General features: G+C 40.7%; 1 protein-coding gene across 1 annotated transcript in view; it reads left to right on the top strand.

Annotated features, from left to right (window-relative positions):
- LOC122562401 (probable E3 ubiquitin-protein ligase HECTD4) overlaps window positions 1–21211 on the top strand; it is a 293168-nt gene that overhangs the window by 49167 nt on the left and 222790 nt on the right. Inside the window, exon 5 of the mRNA XM_043715258.1 lies at window positions 14890–14998. Within this exon, the coding sequence (XP_043571193.1) occupies window positions 14890–14998 (109 nt within the window). The remainder of the gene's footprint in view (window positions 1–14889; window positions 14999–21211) is intronic.

The following is a 21211-nucleotide window of genomic DNA, read 5'->3' as shown; positions in this document are numbered from 1 at the left end:
TCTGGTGGCATGGTGACTCAGTGATGAACACTGTTGCCTCTCAGCCCCAGGGACCTATGTTCAATTCCAGCCTTGGGTGACTGTCTGTGTCAAGATTAGATTAGACTAGACTCCCTACAGTGTGGAAACAGGCCCTTCGGCCCAACAAGTCCACACCAACCCTCCAAAGAGCAATCCCCGCCCATTTACTGCTGACTAATCCACCTAACACTATGGGCAATTCACCTAACCTGCACATCTTTGGACTATGGGAGGAAACCGGAGCACCCGGAGGAAACCCAAGCAGACACGGGGAGAATGTGCAAACTCCATACAGACAGTTGCCCGAGGCGGGAATTGAACCCAAGTCTCTGGCGCTGTGAGGCAGCAGTGCTAACTACTGAGCCACCATGCCATCAAGGTTGCACATTCTCCCCATGTCTGCTTGGGTTTCCTCCCGGTGTTCGAATTCCTCCCACAGTACAAAGATGTGCAAGTCAGGTGAATTGCCATTCTAAATTGCCTGATAGTGCCTAGGGTTGTGTAGGCTAGGTGGGGTTAGTTCTGGTAAATATGGAGTTCTGGGGAGAGGATGGGGTGTAAGATGTTCTTCAGAGAGTTGATTTGGAGCTGATGGGACAAATGGCCTCGATCTGCACTGTAGGGATTCTATGATTCTCCATGCCCTCCACACACAGTTCAAACCAAATTTTCATGCCAAACCCAATGTTTTCTTTATTGATATTTGCCTCCTCTATTAATTTTCTTTTATATGTTGGAGTTTATGCTTGAACTGACTGCTGACAGTAGAGTTAACTGAGGAAGGATGGAGGTGAAACTTTAACAATAAAAAGGTGACAGCAAGGAAATAAAAATGGAGCAGTGTTCTGGTCCATTGCAGCAGTCAATAAGTACATGCAGAAAGATTCAAATTTAAAACGAAAAATCACATGGTAGCTTACAGATGAGAATCGGAATCTTTCAGGCTGCCGAATGAAGGAAGGTGGTCGAGAATCAAATTCCAAGTGAGATAAAAGATTGGAATCTAGATTCATGGTTAGGGGCCTAGATTTTATCTGGAGCCTTGCAGGTAGTGCAGAGTTTGGTATTTGACCAAAATGTGATTCTGGTCGGAGTGGGGAGCTGATTGCCTAGGACCTATGCATGCAATCATGGCAACAACAAAGGAGAAAATGCTGGAAATATTCAGCAGGTCTGACAAGGGAAATCAGCATTAATGTTTTATGTCGAGGACCTTTCTTCAGAATTGACCATATTAATGCTTCATCCAGTTACCAGCTTAAATGAGCACTGAACAATTGCTGTAATTAATAATGAAAGAAGTTCTAAATTACCAGCTATTTTCAGAAGCCAGAGTTCTAATAAAAGCAAATTAGATTATCTTTTAACCACTGATTTATGGGCACTGGCTTACAGAGAGGAATAGGAATCTTTTATGGTAGCAATTGAAGGCACACAAACTATATTGTAGTCTGGATCAAGATTTCCAAATTTACCTTCTGATTATCTGGCATCTATATCGGCTACTTACTCCACACTGCTTTGCAAAATATTGCTCCTTTTTATGAAGAGACACCGCACCATCCATTTCCTAATGCTGAATGTATCGATCAATCTTGGCTCCATCTCTGAGCTGCATCGTGATTCCACCCTTCTCTGCACCAAGATTCCACCCTTCCCTGCACCAAATTAGGCAAGTTCCCATGAATTACTGGTTTAAAAAATAATCTAGTTTGCTATTCTTAGAATGGTTCCAACAGAGCAATTCAGAGCTTCTTTAATTATTAATACCAGCAATCATTCAGTGCTCCATTTAAGGATGAAGCTAGCATTATAGCCAGTTCTGAAGAAAGGTTCTTGACCTGAAGTATTAATGTTATTTCTCCAAGTCAGACTTGCTGAATATTTCTAGCATTTTCTCCTTTGTTGCTGCTGCTGTGTGATAACACACACAAATCCTAGGATATTAGCTCTCCACTCTGATCAGAATTATTTTTTGTAAAATATCAAGCTGTACACTAGCTGCTAAGCTCTAGATAAAATCTTGACATCTAACCATATGAGCCTAGATTTCCATCCTTTATCCCATTTGGCTTTTGATTATTAGACCCACTTGTCTTGTCATCCTGCAAGATTCCTGCCCTCATCTGTAAGCTATCATGTGTTTTTTGGTTTTTAAACTTGAATCTTCCTGTGTACATGCTGACTATTGCAACGGACCAGAGCACTACACCATTTTTATTTTCTGGCTTTCCCCTTTAAGATTTCACCTCTCTTTTTCTTCTTTTCCCATCTTGAAGCAGTATACGTTTAATGGTAATTCTCAACTTGATGTTTATTTTCTGCCTCAGTATGCCTTTTTTTTCTCTAAATGTTTTATAATAATTATGCTGCATACTTTGGATCCTGATGTGCCTCAAAACAGCATTGTGATGCTCTCTTTGAGCACACATACCATATACCTTGTTGTCTGGATTAAGCATCTTCAAATTTGCCTTCTGATTATCTGCTGCCTTCTACCTACTCCACTGCTCTGCACAATATTGCTCCTTTCTATAAAGCGAATACACACTGTCCACACTAATGCTGGATGTGTCAATGAACACTTTGGCTCTTTAGTTCTGAAGAAGGTCACTGGACCCTAAACACTCCATACATGCTGCCAGATCTGAGTTCTTTTCAACAATTTCTGATTTTGTTTGTGCCTTGACTCTATCTCTGGAATGCATTGTGATTCCATTCTCCCTTCCCGACAACAATCATCTTGATTCACTCCTTACTTGACGTGTTCAATTTTGGTGTGGGATAGGACCACGGTATTGTTGAGTTTTTCATCCACATTGACCTTTCCTGTATTCTTCTTTTATCATTTCCAGTTCCTTTCTCTAAAAGTCCTTACCATCTACATATTTGTATTGTACCTCCTTTCACAGTTAATTATCATTAATCAGTCTCTATACAAAGCTCTAAACTTTGTCTTTTTAACTTATTCCTGCATTTCCCAGCTGCTCTGGTATTTTTCCTCGCTCTTGCTCAGTTTTCACTTCTACTTACATTCTTCTGTATAGACCCATGACTGTCCCTTGCACCGTAATTGTCAGCCCAGCATCGCCACCTATTTAAATAAGGCAGCAGCCAAAAGAACTTTAATTCTTGAAGATAGCAGCTGAACTACGTAGGAATGTAAGAATGCACAAAGTACAGGACTGCTTTCCCTTTAATTATCTCAAGTCATTCGACAGTAGGAAATTTTGAATTTTGTTAAAAACTACTTTTTTGCATTTTAATTAGTTTGATATGCTTTAATAAATCCAAGTATCACATTCAGATCAGCAGTATGAGCTTTCCAAACTTGACAGTGGTGAACAGAGGCGAAAACTGTTAATAGTGGAATAATTCTAGCTGTCTTGCTCAGAACTTTTCAGGCACAACGTAATTGATGTGGTGATGTTTGTGAAATTATTGTACCAGGCACCATCTGTGTACCATTGATTTGAGCCTGCTGGTGCTATTTGCAGCATCATTCATTTAAATCTTTTCATTTACTTGGGTTTTCTTATCTATTGTTGCTGCCACATAGAAATTACAGCAATCCTAAATTGGTAACAGGCTTTCTAAAACTTCTTCAGTGGACTTTGGCTTTGCTGGCATTTATTGTCCATCGCTCGTGCCCTTCAGAAAGTAATACTGAGCTGACTTCTTGAACTGCTGTTGTATTGTTGTATTTGTTGTATGAATGCCCACTGTGTTAGGGAGAGAGTTCAGTATTTTGACCCAGTGACTGAGAGAAATGGTCATATATTTCCAGGTTAGTGCCTTGGAGCTTGCATGTCATGTTCCCATGAATCTGCTGTCCTTGTCCTTTTACATAGGAATGATCATGAATTTGGACAGTGCTGTCTGAGAATCCTTGGTTTATCTTGTAAATGGTGCACACTGCTGCTACTGTATATAGGTGGAAAGAGTGTATGTTTGGATATGGTGTCAGTCAAGCAGGTTGCTTTGCCCTGGATGGTGTCAAGCTGCTTGAGTGTTATTAGAGCTACACACATCCAGGCAAATGAAGAGTACTATCACCCCTGACTTGAGCCTTGTAGATGGTCAACAGGTTTTGGGGAGTCAGGAGATGAGTTACTCACTCTAAGATTCCTAGCCTCTGACCTGTTCTTGTATTTACAGTACTTGAATGACTAGTCCAGTTGGGTGTCTGGTTAGTAGGTTAGCATGTTGATAGGGATATGGTGATCGTGATGCCATTAATGTCAAGATTCTCTCCTGTAGAGATGGTCATTGCTAGCTACTTCTTGCCATTTGTCAGTCCAAGCCTGAATATTCTTCAGGTCTAGCTGCGTTTGGCCATGGATAGTTGCATTGTCTGAGTATTTGCAAATATTGTGCAATCATCAGGGAACATCCCCATTTTTGACCTTGTGATTGAATAAAGGTCATTGAAACAACTGAATATGACTGAGCATAGAGCATTACCCAGAGGCACAGATGTGCTGGAGCTGAGATGATTGACCTTCTCCAATAGATAGAGCCATCTTCCTTTGTTCTAGGTACGATCCAACAGAGAGCCTTTGCAGTATCCACAGCCTTCGGCTGTTCCTTGATATCGAGTGGAGTGAATCAAATTGATTGAAGACTAGCACCTGTGATGCTGGTGACCTCTGAAAAAGGCCATGTTAGATCATCGATTCTAGCTCAACTTGTCTTCTGTACTGATGATTATTAGGGATCAGGATATTTATGAACCACTTCCTCCAGTGGGCTTAGTTGTCCACTACTGTTCATGATTGGATATGACAGGACTGAAAAATTTCAATTTGATCCATTAGTTTAAGAAATCATGCAGCTCTTTTTATGCTTCAGCTGTTTTATTCCCAAGTAGTGCTGTGCTATATGTTGACGCAAAATGACACCTCGTTTTTAGGTAGGCTTGGTGCTGGTCCTAGCATGCCTTCCTGCAGTCTTCCTTGAACCAGGGATGATCCACTGTTGATGGCAGAGTGGAAGATGTTAGATGAATATAATTGTTGCCCTCCTCAATGCCTCATAAATGTCTATTCTTGACTTGTTACATGTGTTTCAAATTTAGCACACTGCTGGTGTCATACAACATAATGAAGGATATCCTCATAGTTAAGATGAGACTTTGTCCACACAAATTGGTGAAGATGAAGTCAAGTATGTTTTCCCTCTAGGTTCCTTCACTGCCTGCCACAGACCCAGCTGAGCAGTGATGTCCTTTAGGGCTGCACTGACACAATCAGAAGTGGTTCCGCTCTTGGTACTGTAAATTGAAACATTGTATATTTTTTGGCCTTGCTACCCTCTGTGGTTGCCCCCAAGTGATATTCAACATGAAGAACACTGATTCATCAGTCCAAGGGTGGGTAGTATGTGGTACTCAGCAGGTTTCCTTCCCCATGCCATGAGACTTCATGGGGTGTGGAGTTAATGTTGAGGGCTCCCAGGGAAACTCCCTCACTGTATACCACTGTGCTGCCAGTTTTGCTGGGTCAGTCCTGCTGGTGGGGCATAATGTGGTCAGACATGGTTATGGTGTTAGATGTTGTCTTTAATTCCACAAGTATGATTATGTTAGGCTGTTGATTTTTCAATTTTAGCACCAGTCCCCAGAGGCAAGTAAGAAGGAATTTGCAAGGGCCACAGGGCTGAGTTTGCTGTAGTCTTTTTCAGTACCTAAATTGATGCCAAGTGGTCTGGCCTCAGGCAACTGATTGTGTGGAGTTTGCACATTCTCCCAGTGTCTGCGTGGGTTTCCTCCCACAGTCCAAAAATGTGCAGGTTAGGTGAATTGGCCATGCTAAATTGCCCGTAGTGTGAGGTGGATGGGTCTGGGTGGGTTGCGCTTCGACGAGTCGGTGTGGACTTGTTGGGCCGAAGGGCCCGTTTCCACACTGTAAGTAATCTAGATCTAATCTAAAAGACACTAGTGAATCAGCACGATTTTTCCAATAATCAACAATTCCGGATTTTGTTTAATTTGAAATTTCACCATCTGCCTTAGAAGCATTACCTGGGTCTCTGAATTGCTAGTTCAGCAATAGGAAATTCAAAGAAAATATTTCTGCATGGAGCTAGTGAGGTCAGGCATAGGAGGATAGAGCAGATGAATGCATGGCTGAGGAGCTGGTGTATGGGAGAAGGATTCACATTTTTGGATAATTGGGATCTCTTTTAGGGTAGAAGTGACCAGTACAAGAAGGACGGTTTGCACCTAAATTGGAAAGGGACTAATATACTGGCAGGGAGGTTTGCTAGAGCTGCTCGGGAGGATTTAAACTAGGAAGGTGGGGGTGTGGGACCCAGGGAGATAGTGTGGAAAGAGATCAATCTGAGACTGGTACAGCTGAGAACAGAAGCGAGTCAAACAGTCAGGGCAGGCAGGGAAAGGTAGGACTAATAAATTAAATTGCATTTATTTCAATGCAAGGGGCCTAACAGAGAAGGTAGATGAATTCAGGGCATGGTTAGGAACATGGAACTGGGATATCTTAGCACTTACAGAAACGTGGCTCAGAGATGGACAGGACTGGCAGCTTAATATTTCAGGATACTAATGCTACAGAAAGGAGGCAAGAGAGGAAGGGAGTAGCCTTTTTGATAAAGAATAGCATTACAGCTGTACTGAGGGAGGATATTCCCGAAAATACATCCAGGGAAGTTATTTGGGTGGAACTAAGAAATAAGAAAAGGATGATCACCTTTTTGGGATTGTATTATAGACCCCCTAATAGTCAGAGGGAAATTGAGAAACAAATTTGTAAGGAGATCTTAGTTATCTCTGAGAATAATAGGGTGGTTATGGTATGGGATTTTAACTTGCCAAACATAGATTGGGATTGCCATATGGTTAAGGGTTTAGATGGAGAGGAGTTTAAGTGTGTACAAGAAAATTTTCTGATTCAGTATGTGGATGTACCTACGAGAGAAGGTGCAAAACTTGACCTACTCTTGGGAAATAAGGCAGGGCAGGTGACTGAGGTGTCAGTGGGGGAGCACTTTGGGACCAGCAACCATAATTCTATTAGTTTTAAAATCGTGATGGAAAAGATGAAGTTCTAAATTGGAGAAAGGCCAGTTTTGATTATATGAGGCAAGAACTTTCAAAAGCTGATGGGGGCAAATGTTCGCAGGTAAAGGGACAGCTGGAAAATTGGAAGCCTTCAGAAATGAGATAACGAGAATCCAGAAAAAGTATATTCCTGTTAGGGTGAAAGGAAAGGCTGGTAGGTATAGGGAATGCTGGATGATTAAAGAAATTGAAGGTTTGGTTAAGAAAAAGAAGGTATAGACAGGACAGATTGAGTGAATTCTTAGATTATAAAGGCAGTAGGAGTATACTCAAGAGGGAAATCAGGAGGGCAAAAAGGAGACATGAGATAGCTTTGGCAAATAGAATTAAGGAGAATCCAAAGTGTTTTACAAATACATTAAGGACAAAAGGGTAACTAGGGAGAGAATAGGGCCCCTCAAAGATCAGCAAAGCGGCCTTTGTGTGGAGCGGCAGAAAATGGGGGAGATAATAAATGAATATTTTGCATCCGTATTTACTGTGGAAAAGGACGTGGAATATATAGACTGTAGGGAAATAGATGGTGACATCTTGAAAAATGTCCATATTACAGAGGAGGAAGTGCCGGATGCCTTGAAACGCATGAAGGTGGATAAATTCCCTAGGACCTGATCAGGTGTACCCTAGAATTCTGTGGGCAGCTAGGGAAGTGATTGCTGGGCCTCTTGCTGAGATATTTGTATCATTGATACAAATGGTGAGGTGCCGGAAGAGGTTGGCTAACGTGGTGCCACTGTTTAAGAAGAATGGTAAGGACGAGCCAGGGAACTATAGACCAGTGAGCCTGATCTCGGTGGTGGGCAAGTTGTTGGAGGGAATCCTGAGGGACAGGATGTACATGTATTTGGAAAGACAAGGACTGATGAGGGATAGTCAACATGGCTTTGTACGTGGGAGATCATGTCTCACAAACTTGATTGAGTTTTTGAAGAAGTAACAAAGAGGATTGATGGTGGCAGAGTAGTAGATGTGATCTATATGGACTTGAGTAAGGCATTCAACAAGGTTCCCCATTGGAGACTGGTGAGCAAGGTTAGATCTCTCGGAATACAGGGGGAACTAGCCATTTGGATACAGAACTGCCTCAAAGGTAGAAGCCAGAGGGTTGTTTTTCAGACTGGAGGCCTGTGACCAGTGGAGTGCCACAAGGATAGTGAAAAAAGGCGTATGGAATGCTTTCCTTTATTGGTCAGAGTATTGAGTACAGGAGTTGGGAGGTCATATTGCGGCTGTACAGGACATTGGTTAGGCCACCGTTGGAATATTGCGTGCATTTCTGGTCTCCTTCCTATCGGAAAGATGTTGTGAAACTTGAAAGGGTTCAGAAAGATTTACAAGAATGTTGCCAGGGTTGGAGGATTTGAGCTATAAGGAGAGGCTGAACAGGCTGGGGCTGTTTTCCCTGGAGTGTCGGAGGCTGAGGGGTGACTTTATAGAGGTTTACAAAATTGTGAGGGGCATGGATAGGATAAATAGACAAAGTTTCTTCCCTGGGATGGGGGAGTCCAGAACTAGAGTGCATAGGTTTAGGGCGAGAGGGGAAAGATATAAAAGAGACCTAAGGAGCAACGTTTTCACACTGAGGGTGGTACGTGTATGGAATGAGCAGCCAGAGGAAGTGGTGAAGGCTGGTACAATTGCAACTTTTAAAAGGTATGTGGATGAGTGTATGAATAGGAAGGGTTTGGAGGGATATGGGCCAGGTGCTGGCTGGTGGGACTAGATTGGGTTGGGATATCTGGCTGGCATAGACAGGTTGGACCGAAGTGTCTGCTTCCGTGCTGCACATCTCTATGACTCTGAGTATGTCACCCTCCTTCCCAAATTTGCCACCTTTTCCAAAAAAATGAATTTTATGGCTGTCATTTTAAACTATTTCTTGAACCTTAACATTATCAATTGCATTTATTCTGTTTTATTTCTCTCCTCTCTTGAAGTAAATAAGTTAAGTTGTGGAAAATATGCCATCAATCCTCATAATTCTCCAGTGCTTATCAAAACTAGTAATTCTTGATTTATGTTGACTATAGATGGTATCAGAAGGCTATTCAATTGCAACCCAGATATTACATAAAAACCATTGATCAGCACGAAAACTGCCTTATTTTAAAAATGTTAGGCAACAGATGCATTGTACCCATTAGCCACTCAATTTGCAAACACCTAATGATGGGCAATAAATTCTGCCTTCACCAAAGGTGCCCACATTCCATGAAAGAATAAAGAATGTAAAGTCTTAGAATTAAAGTGAGGTGAGGCTTGATAGCATTATACTGGTAAATCCTGGGCCAAGAAGCTGTTCAGTACACTTGGCGGAGTGATTTCTTCCCCTTACCTGTACCTTATGATAGGACTTTTCTCCTGTTTTTGTAGAGGAAATATTGTAATTTGTTGACTTAGCTGTGAGCTGGATGACTAGTTTGCAATGCAGAGTGATCTCAGTAACATGAATTCAATTCCAGTAATGGCTAAAGCCACTTCTCCAACTTTTCCCCTTGTATCACCCTCTAATTACCATGAATTGGTGCGCTGTCATGAAAAATCAACCTTTGGTCCCTTTAATTGTGGCCACTTTCATTCTTCATATGATCACAATAGGGCAGTAAGTAAGGTTTTCTCAGCTGTTGAGCACTTGTACACTGCAGTGCACATATATTAGAACCTTTGTTTCAGATCATGCAACACTCCTCTGGAATAATAGGCATTTATGTAGTTCAGGCAGTTGAGTTCACTGCTTGCATAAGCTCTTGAAACGTGACCTGAACTGCGTCTTTTTAGAAATTACTGTCAATCAGCAGCTGCCAATTGCGGCATTGTAATTCAATAGCACTGAATGTTCTAAGCACAGAAAATTGATTTGATAAGGAATAACTCGGTTGCAATTTTTTTCACAGCAAAATAGTGTAGATGGTGCAGAATACTTAGTATTCATTTGTGAGCTTTTGTATGTGAAAATGAATTTGGGGTTAAATGGAAAGCCATGAATACTGAAAATATTGATTTGAAATATGAAGTGCACAGCCTGTTACTTAGCAGAGTCTTAGTGCCAGTATTCTCTTTCATGAGGTGATACTTTTGCATGTCATGGACAACTGCATTGTGTGGTGGGGCTCAAGAGCCCTGCTCCAGCATGGTTGTCTCTGCTGCATTTGCCACAGAGGAAGACAATGAGCTGGAAAGATTATCGATTTTCTGACCTTTGTTTTCTTTGGCCTTCCTCTTGACCAGCTGAGCTTTTTGTTAATGCTTGCCTTTTTGAAAGCACATTCACTCAGCGTCCAGAGGTCATAGCTGTCATTGATGTCTTCCATTTGTCACTGTTAATATCTGCAATCTTTCAGGTGTCCTTGAAGCTTTGAATCCTTCTGAATGTCCAGCAGGTCCTGACCTTGTGGCTAGTTCATCATATAGAAAGTCTTAAGAGTTTCTGTTTCTTGTTCAATAACCATGGCTGAGCCAGTGCAGACATTGTTGGCTTAGCTGACCTTGTCTTACTAAGAGATGCTGAAGATACATCTGAGATTCTGAAGGTCCAAACTTTGAGCCTTTCCTACTGCTGAACATATGTTGTCCAGGTCTTGCCACTGTAGAAGATGAATGCTTGGTGAATATGCAGTTTGATATTCTGAATCAGGTTACTGTAATTGCCCTGTCTTACTCAGCATGGATAGGTAAAATCTGAGAGGATGCTGTGCTTATCTTTAGATAGTCCATCAGTTCTGAGGCTAACAGATTAACTAAACCTTTGGTCATCTCTTTTAATGTCTCTAATATTTCGCTCTTGGTCAAGCATCCATTTTTTTAATGATTATTCATCTGCGAAAATATTCCCTTTAGAATTTAATTGCTAGGTGTGGGCTTTTTTATTTTTAGCACAAAACGCCTTTGTTTTTGCTCATTTGTGCTCATGAGTTATTTAATACAGAGAAGGTTTTCATTGTCATTCAGGCTCTCACCTTTCTGTACAAGGTAGTGGGTGCATTGAGGTGTGTTGAGATACCTTTTCTACATTAAAGGTACTATATAACTAAAGTTTATTTTGCTTAAGTTTTTTTTCTGACTGATATTTGATCTCTTCTATTAGGCTATTGCCATGTAATTCCTCAGGCATCTGTTACTTAATACTGGTTTTCAAATTATTGGAGAATGAGTACTGATTTCTTCCTGTGATGTTGTGAAATTATGATGAGCTAGTACCTCAGACCTCCAGAGAGACTTTGCTAATCTGGCATGGCTATGAATTATTGGTGGTCAACCTTCTGAAATGTTTGTAAAGCTGCACAATTTTAATGATCATTAAAGTGACATTTACAACAATTACTTTTTTCCTGAAGAAGGGCTTATGCCCGAAACGTCGATTCTCCTGTTCCCTGGATGCTGCCTGACCTGCTGCGCTTTTCCAGCAACACATTTCCAGCTACTTTTTTTTGTGTCAAACAACATTCAAACTGTATTGGAATTGAAGATCCTCACTTTTTTTTGAATTTTGCCAGTTGTGAATGTAGAACATAGATTTCCCAGTTATCCTGGTTTAAATGTTTGACACATCACATGGAGTATACCGTACATCATATTTTGTGGCCAGAATCACTGAATGAATCACTGAACAAACCATATAGCTCAAATAATGGGCATACTGAGAGTCATCAGTAGCAACAGAATTGTATTCAACAACGTAAGATCTTGGGCTCAGTATGTCCCTCAATTTATCATTCCCATAAAATTGATCAGTCTGGATTTAATGAGTGAATTGTAATATGCCAGTAACAGTACTCAGCTTTTCTAAAAATGGGTTGTCAATTTTTTAAAGCTGCAGCACTGCACCAGAAACGTGGTAAACAGATAGGGGAGGCAATGGCTTACTGGTATTATTGCTGGACTGTTGATCCAGATCCCAGAGCCTTCTGGAATAGGCTGTAAATGCTGGCCCCAGCCATTGATTGTGAATAATAATAAAATAAGAAGAAACAGCATGTTATCGACAGACCAAAGAGATTCCATGACCAATGGACCAAATCAAAGTTTTATTGTCCTGCCACATTTTGTCATAATTAGTGGTAGACAATTCAACAACTAACCAGTATAGGAGGCTCTACAAGCATCCCCATTGTCAATGATATGAGAGCCAGCCAGCATGCCTGTTTAAAAAAAAAAGACAACTATCTTTAGCCAGAAGTGTGAGCAGCTGATCATTTCAAACACATCTCAAGGTTCCTGACTTCACACATTGTAATTTCAGACAACTGTGTCCTCATGCAGTGTGCAGTATAAATGTTAGTTTTCTCTCCTTGATTTGACATTCTTGTGATATGTCCTGATGATAGCAAGCCAAAAAGCTTTTTTTTTAAAGCAATGCTCAAGTTCTATATTGTCAAACGGCTGTTCACTCCATGTAATAGAAGAAATGGTTGAAGTCACTGCATACAGCAAAAGTAGAACCCTGATAACATTCCAGCTGTTTCACTGAAGATGTACTCTTGGACTACATCCCTAGACAAATTCTTTCATTAAGTATAGTTACAACACTAGCATTTATCTGACGTTTTGAAGAACTAGCAATATCCTGCACACAAATGCAGGATAAATCCAGTCGAGCCAGTTACTGTCCCATCAATCTGTTGTTGATCATTAGTGAAGTGATTCCATCTAGCCCATCTACAAAGTACAAGTCACAAGAAGCCAATTCCCACTTGTTTGTATCTGTGTAGCTGTAACGGCACTCAGAAACCTTGACATCATTCAGGCCAAAGCAGCCTGCTTGATTGACAATCATGACAGTTCACTTACTTTATCACTGCCAGATAATGGCATAAGTCAGTGTAATAGCTACAGGAAATTTACTACAGCTTGCCAAGTCTTTTTTTTCAACTTGAATTTGCAAACCAGAAGTCTCCATCACCATCACTGATGTGAATTCAAATCTAAATTGCAAGATGTAAATTTTGGAAAATTGAAAAGCATTTTTTGTTCCAATACTTTTTATTTTTCCTTGATCGTGAAGGAAATCTGAATGACCTATTGCCTGATCCCGCTTACTATATATTTTTAAATTGCCCTAACCTAGGAGCAGCTTTGATCTTTTAACTGAGGTCTGACCAAAATCAATCCTGGGCATTTCTCTAATATAAATGCTAGTGTTTTTATTCCTCCATTTCGTTTTTATCTATTCATTCACGTGATCAGGGCATCACTGGCTCGGGCAGCATTTATTGCCCATCTGAGAGGACAGTTAAGAGTCAGCCACAGTGCTGTGGGTCTGGAATCACATGTAGGCCAGACCAGGTAAGGATGACAGTTTTCTTCCCAAAGAACGTTAATGAACCAGGTGGGTTTTTCTGACAATTGACAATGCTTTCATGGTCATCATTAGAGACACATGAGTGTACATATCAGACAACTAGGTGGGCTCCATCAGTAATGTCTTGAACTCTCAAATGGCTATTAAATGACCCGTTCTGTGTGAAGGTTAGACGGTTGGAAATGGTAAGTCAAGATCAGTAAGGCTTGTGGAGCCATGCTGAGTCATCGTATTAAAGCAAGGATGAAAGAAATCAAGAAGATGGAACACAGATATGTCTATATCCACACTTAATGAGGATATGCTTTGGCATCAATATCCTGCACAGGTCATTCTGTAACGTGACGGTTGTATTCCTCTGCAACCTCGTGCTATATGAAATTGTACTGTATAAGATTGCCAGTAGAAAATCGCTATACCTGTTCAGTAGAAAGTTCACGTTATCCAAACAATGTCCACAATTTGTTAATTGAGTTATAGCCGAAACAAATTATCTGTATTGCAGTTTCATATATTTAATGTGAATTACAATTTTCCTAAGCATAGCAATTTTTTGTTTCGAGTACTTTCAGTTTTTTAAGACTTTTTCTTTGAATTGTTTACAAATAACTATGTTGGTGTGGTTATTAGAATACTGCATTCAATTCTGGTCTCCCCCTGATTGGAAAAAGTTAACCTTTAAAGGGTTGAGAAAAGGTTTTCAAGGATGTTGTTGGGATTGGAAGGTTTGAGCAATAGGGGAGGTTGAGGCTTTTCTCCCTCAGCTGTTGCAAGCTGAGGGTTGACCTTTATAGAGGTTGATAAAATCATGAGGGGCATAGATATTGGGTGAATAGTCAAGGTTTTTTTCCCCAAAGTAGGCAAGTCCAAAAGTAAAAAGGGCACACATTTGGCTGAGGGAAAGATTTTAACAGGGATCTGAAGGGCAACTTTTTCACGCAGAGAGTGCTGCATATGTGGAACGAGATGGTGGAGGCTGGTACAATTACAACTTTTAAAAGGCATTATGGAACGAGTTAGAGTGATATGTTGTATAACTGTGTAATGGGGCAATGTTGAGGGAGTAGCATGTACAGGTTTTTTTTTTCATTTACCCATTCTGTCTTTGTGTTTATCATGTGTTGGGGGTTTGTATAGGTAGACAGCATTCCTCACTGTTTATCCACATCAACATTTCAAAAATTCTTGAATAGGAAATGAATCCAAGTTGAAGAAACCCAGTTGGTTAGGCAACACCAGTGGAGAGAGAAGCAAATTTAACATTTCAAATCTAATATAACTTTTCCTCAGCCTCGAGGAAAAAAGTCATATTAAACTTAACTACTGTTTGTTATCAGCTTTTTTTGTTTGCTTCATTCTCTTTTCCTAGCATCCCTTTGCTTTCCTTTAAAAAAAATCACAAAAGACTTACCTCATTTGTTCACTTTTGATCTGAAAGCTTTTCCTTGTCAGCATTAAATTTACACAAGTCTATCTTTGTCTTTTTCAGATGCAGATTTGGGTCGCTGCCTTGCAACAGACGGAATGTACCTTTACACAACTAACTCAGTTGGCAAGGGGATCAGCAAACTGGGATCCGGTCTTCATGGCACTCTACGGTAATTGACTGCAATTATATTGGTTCATATGTAAAATTGAACCAGTTGTAAATGGCTCTTATATTTTAAAATTTTTGTTTTACATTAAAATGCACTGCAGTCGATTAAAAAGCAAAAACATTTGTTCTGTCTGCTTTTGTATTAGTCTCATGTTTTTCATGTTACTGTTAACACAAAATCTTTTTGGGTTGTAAATAGTGCAAACTCCATTTGGAGTGGTTTGGTGTATCAAATGTCTTCAGCTACACGTAACTAATAATTTCTGGACTGATTTTGAAGAAAGAACCGTTTTTGAATATTAGATTGGATACTCAATGTCACATTTTGCTCGACAGACTTGGTTAACTTCCCAACCTCTTGAGTGTGGCGCTGGGAAAGCGCAGCAGGTCAGGCAGCATCTGAGGAGCAGGAGAATCAATGTTTTGGGAGTAAGCCCTTCATCAGGATTGAGGCTTGTGGGCCAAGGGCTGGGAGATAAATGGAAGCTGGGGGTAAGGTAGCTGAGAATGCAATAGGTAAATGAAGGTGGGGGAGAACGTGATAGGTCAGAGAGGAGGGTGGAGTGGAAAGATGGGAAAGACAATGGACAGGTCAAGAGGGTGGTGCTGAGTTGGAGGCTTGGGACTGGGATAAAGGGTCCCAAGGTGAAAAATGAGGTATTCTTCCTCCAGGCATCAGTTGGTGAAGGTTAGGCGATGGAGGAGGCCCAGGACCTGCATGTCCTTGGTCTCGTGGGAGGGGGAGTTGAAGTGTTCAGCCACGAGGCAGTGAGGTTTGTGGGTGCGGGTGTCCCAGAGATGTTCTCTGAAAAGATTTAGAAGTTGGTGTCCTGTCTGCTAATTTTTTCCTAGTTAATTTCTCAGACTTGTTTAAAAAAAAAATTAATATTCATTGTTGGCTTTGGCTGGGCGAGCATTTATTGCCCATCTCTAATTTCCTTTGAGAAAGTGGTGAGCTGCCTTTTTAACTGCTGAAGGCCATGTGACATCGATATACATATGCTGGTAGGGAGTAAGTTCCATTAGTTTGACCCAGCGACAGTAAAGGAACAACAATATACTACCGTTTCAGGATGATGAGTTGCTTGGAGAGCAACTTGCAGGTGGTGATGTTTTCAGGTATCTGTTGCCCTTGTACTAGATGATGATGGTTGTGAATTTGGAATGTGTTGTCTAAGCAGCCTTGGTGAATTTCTCTGCTCAGCTGACCGAGCACAGGAGGCGTACCAAACTGTTAAGTGAAAAACAATACTCTGGTATGGATTGCTGGTCACTGATCAATAATGCCTGTTGGAGTGTGTGCATGAGTAGACGTGTAGAATTGGGCTTGGCCATCATGATATCTGCAGTTGAGTAGCTTGTTGGCAATCAGTGGCTGGACATGAAAAATGAAAAAAAATTGAAAATGTGTTTTGAGGCAACTCATCTGTGCATTGTGTAACTAGTTTAATTGAAAAGAAACCAAACATTTTAGTTAAGTATCCTAAAGATGAGACCAATTAAATAACTTCAGGCAAAGGCAGTAATCTTGTGTGGTACTGTGCAAAACCAAGCCTTTCCTAAGCCAAGGGCAAAGAGGAATATATTGCGGAAATAATGCGTTGATCTTGCATTCTAGCACTCTAACAGTCATATTGTTACTCAAATGCAATGTGGTACTGGAAAATTATTTTAAGCATTTTTTGATTATTGTTATTCAGGTTTCTTTAAAGATCTGTAGTACACCATTTACCCCTCTCATCAACTGTCTTTTTCAAATGATCAGACAAACTACCTCTTTATGTTGGCCTGCAAACAAGTGCACAGGAACAGTCTGATCTGATCTCTAGGGGTTATACCGTTGTTACAAATTTTCTGCCATGTGTTTCATTGTGCATCTGTTGTGCGAAGCATCCAACTACAATATCACGCAAAAAGGCAGAAAAATTGAACAGCAGTGTTCCTTGATAGTTTTTCCTGGTCTATATAATGTTTTCTTTGTATAATTTAAAAATTAATTCTTATACAGATGAGGCTAATTTTATTTGGATCTCCGATGGTGGTTATAAACTGCTGTATGAAATGGTTGGATGTCTCTTGAACTTGAAATAAATTTTGATTTTTGAGTGCTTTTTCCTTGCTGAATAGAAACAATAGCCTGTATTAATGTAGTAGCTTTGACTTGGAAACTGTATCTTAAGATGCTTCATAATGGATAAAGAAAAGTAGGCACTAAGAAAATATTAGATATAATGAAGATCATAGAAACCATAGAAAGAAACCACTCAATCCAACAAATCGGCCCCGGCTAAATAAACTATCTGCCTGTTCAAATCCCACTGTCTAGCACTGATCTGTAGCCTTGCAGGTTAGATCACTTCAGGTGCCGATCCAGATTCCTTTAAATGAGTTGAGGGTTTCCACCTCAACCACCAAGTTGGACAGCAAACTCTAGACAGTCGTCACTGTCTGGTGAGAAAAACCTTTCTTCATGTACTTGCTAATTCTTCTATTAATCACCTGTAATTTATCACTTCAATAGAAAACTTGGCTTCTGTGTCCACTCAACCAAGCCCCTCATTATTTTGTTAAGTGATCCCTTAGCTGCTTCTGTTCAAAGGGAAACATCCCGAACCTCTACAATCTTTTCTTCTAGCTACATCTTGCAAGTTCTGGCAACATTCTTGCATCTCCTCTGTGCATTCTTTTATAGCAATTATACCCTTCCTATAATGGAGTGACCAGAACTATCTACACGGTTCCAGCAGTGGCCTCGCAAATGTCTCATAAAGTCCCAAAATTACATTCTTTTGCATTTAGTACATTGCCCAATGAAACCGCGTCCTGTATGCTGCCTTATCTCCCTATTGTTGTACACCATGGCCCTGTTAATAGAGCCGAGATAGTTTATGCTTTATTAACTATACTTACCAGCTGTCCTGCCACTTCTTGTGACTTATGTACTTGTACCACCACGTTAGTCTGCATATCCATACCATTTAGAATAGTATTTGTTATTTTATGCAGTCTTTCCTTGTTCTTTGTATCAAAGTGCATCACCTCACCCTTCCCCACATCAAACTCCATCTGCAGCCTATCCACCCATTCTAAAATTTTGACTGTCATTTTGAAGGCGCTGACATTGCCCTCCTTATTTTGTGTCATCCACAAACTTTGAAAATGTTCCCTTCTCACCAAGATCCAGGTCGCTTTTATATAATCAAGAAAAGCAAAGATCCCAATATTGACCACTGGGATCTCCACTATAACCCACCTCCTAGCCCAAACAATACCCATTAACTGTTACTCTGTTTCCTGTCCCTCGCTCTATCAAATGGCTTTTGGGAGGTAGTCAACACCACATCAGCAGCCATCACTTCATCAACCTTCTCCGTTATCTCTTCTCAAAAGCCAAGTTAATTTGACAAGATTTTACCTTTACAAATCCATCCTGACACTCTTCCAAATTAATGTAATTTTTCAATGTGACTGTTAGTTCTATCCCAAATAATTTTCTTGAAGCTCCCCAACTATTGAAGATAATCTAGTCATATAATCTGGGTAATTCAAGATGGAGGACAGGAAAAAGAATTGTGGTGGTAAGAACTGCTGTTTTTTTTTCAGTGTTGGAGCAAATTTCCTTGAATTCTAGGAGCAGTAATTACTGTTAGATAAGCTGTTGCATTGTTTTGGCATTGGGGAAAAAAAAGTCATAGCAACTTAAATGAGGCAGTGACCACGCGGGATGTGAATCAAACGGAGAAATAAACTTGCACTGCTAACTGCCTCTACTGTTTGACTTCATGTATCTCTGGACATGGGAAATTGTCAAAGAAAAATTAACAAATAGTGAAATTCACAGATGATCTTGGAGAAACCTGTGTAGGGGATCTCACAGCAGGGGAGTAGCTAAGTGGATAGATTTTTTTCAAGTGTCACCTCACTGTTTCTGTTTGTAAATCTACAATAGTGATTAGAGAGGATTCTTTTTGAATTACATGTTTTTGTTGAAATCTGTTTTTTGATTAAACTTTAAAAAGACAAAAACATAGGTACTAAGCTAGCCTAGAGCCATGTTCTTAGAGCAGTACGACTATGCTGTTTTCTGAGTCTGTAGATTAAGGTGCAAAGATGGCCTTCAGTAGAGTGATGTGATCTTGATAGATATGGGAGAGTAAAGAGAGTTACTATGTTACTGATGACTATGTGCAGGAAGTGTGTTTGGTTACGAATCCTATCAGATCACATGGATCTATTGGAGCAGCAGTCAAAGGCAATGAGGAATTTACAGGAACTAGGGAGTGTGATAGATGGCAGTTGCAGGAAGGGAGATAAACCAACAGTACAGTCAGGTAGATGGATTACACCCCAAAAAGATGAGAGGGAGACAGGTAATGCAGGAGTTTCCTGTGGCTATCCCCATCTCAAACAAGCATGCTGTTTTGGAAAATGTAGGGAGTGATACCCTCTCAGGGACAGACAGGTTTCTGGTACCAAAACTGGCTCTAATATAAAGTGTGGTATGCCAAGTTCCAAGTGATCGATTGTGATAGGGGACTCTTCAGTCAGAGGCACAGACAGATGTTTCTGTGGCTGACAGCGAGACATCAGAATGGTATGCTGCCTCTCTGGTGTCAAGATCAAGGATATCTTGGAGAGAGTGCAGAATATTCTCAAAGGAGAAGAGAGACCAAGATTTTGTTGTACACATTGGAACTAATGAGATAGGAAATGAAAAAGATGAGATTCTGAGGAGACAATATATAAGGTTAGACAGGAATTTAAAAAGGAGATCCGCGAGAGTAGTAATATCTGGATTACTCCTGGTGCCAAGAGCAAATGTGGGTAGGAATAGGAGGACAGAGTAGATGGATGTGTGGCTGAGGGGCTGGTGCAGGGGAGAAGGATTCACGTTTTGGATCATTGGGATCTCTTCCAGGATGGAAGTGACCTGTATAAGAATAGATTGCACCTGAATTGGAAGGGGACTAATATACTGGCGTAGGGATGTGAGAGCGCTGCTTGGGAGGATTTAAATTAGTCAGAGGGGGATGGACCCAGGGAGATAATGAAGAAAGATCAGCCTGAGACTGGTAGAGTTGGGAAAAAGAGCAAGTCAAACAGTCAGTGCAGGCAGAAACAAAGCAGTAAACAAGGTTGGATTGATAAATTAAACTATATTTATTTCAGTGCAAGAGGCCAAACAGATAAACTCAGAGCATGAAGATGAACTCTGAGCATGGTTGAGACATGGGACTGGGAGATCATAGCAATTAGAGATATGGCTCAGGGATGGACAGGACAGACAGCTTAATGTTCCAGGATATAGATGCTATAGGAAGGATAGAAAGTAGGGTGGCAAGGGAGGAGGGGGAATGGTGTTTTTGAGTGGGGATAACATTACAGCAGTGCTTTGGGGGATATTCCTGGGAATATTTGCAGGGAAGTTATTTGGATGGAACTGAGAAATAGGAAAGGGATGATCACCTTATTGAGATTGTACTATCAACTCCCAATAGTCAATGGGAAATTAAGAAACAAATTTAAGGAGCTTTCGGTTATCTGTAAGAATAGTAGGATGTAACTTTCCAAACATAGACTGGGACTGTCATTGTTTTAAAAGGCTTGGATGGAGAGGAATTTAAGTGTATACAAGAAAATGTTTTGATTCAGTTTGTGGATGTACCGACTAGAGAAGATACAAAACTTGACCTCTTGGGAAATAAGACAGGGCAGGTGACTGAGGTGTCAGTCAGGGAGCACTTTGGGGCCAGCGATCATAATTCCAGTAGGTTAAAATAGTGATGGAAAAGGATAAACAGGATTTAAAAGTTGAAGTTCTATCTTGGAGGAAGGCCATTTATGAGAGTATTAGGCAAGAACTTTCAAAATTTGATTGGGGCAGATGTTTGCAGGTAAATGGACGTCTGGAAACTGGAATGCCTTCAAAAATGTGCCAACGAGTACAGAGACAGTGTGTTCCAATTAGGGTGAAGGGCAAGGCTGGTAGGTGTAGGGAATGCTGGATGACTAGAGAAGTTGAGGGTCAAACAGTGTGGCGCCAGCAGGTAAAGCGGCATCTGGGGAGCAGGAGGATCGATGTTTCGGGCATAAGCTCTTCATCAAGATAGGGGTGGGGGGTAGGGGGGAGAAGGTGGGAAGCTTAGAGATAATTAAGAGGGTGGGGTGGTGCTGGGGGTAAGGTAGCTGGGAAGGCAATGTGTAGATTAAGGTG

Source organism: Chiloscyllium plagiosum, chromosome 25 (genome assembly GCF_004010195.1).
Source record: "Chiloscyllium plagiosum isolate BGI_BamShark_2017 chromosome 25, ASM401019v2, whole genome shotgun sequence".
In the NCBI taxonomy this organism is placed as follows: Eukaryota; Metazoa; Chordata; class Chondrichthyes; order Orectolobiformes; family Hemiscylliidae; genus Chiloscyllium; species Chiloscyllium plagiosum.
This window is presented reverse-complemented; position numbering and strand designations above follow the sequence as displayed.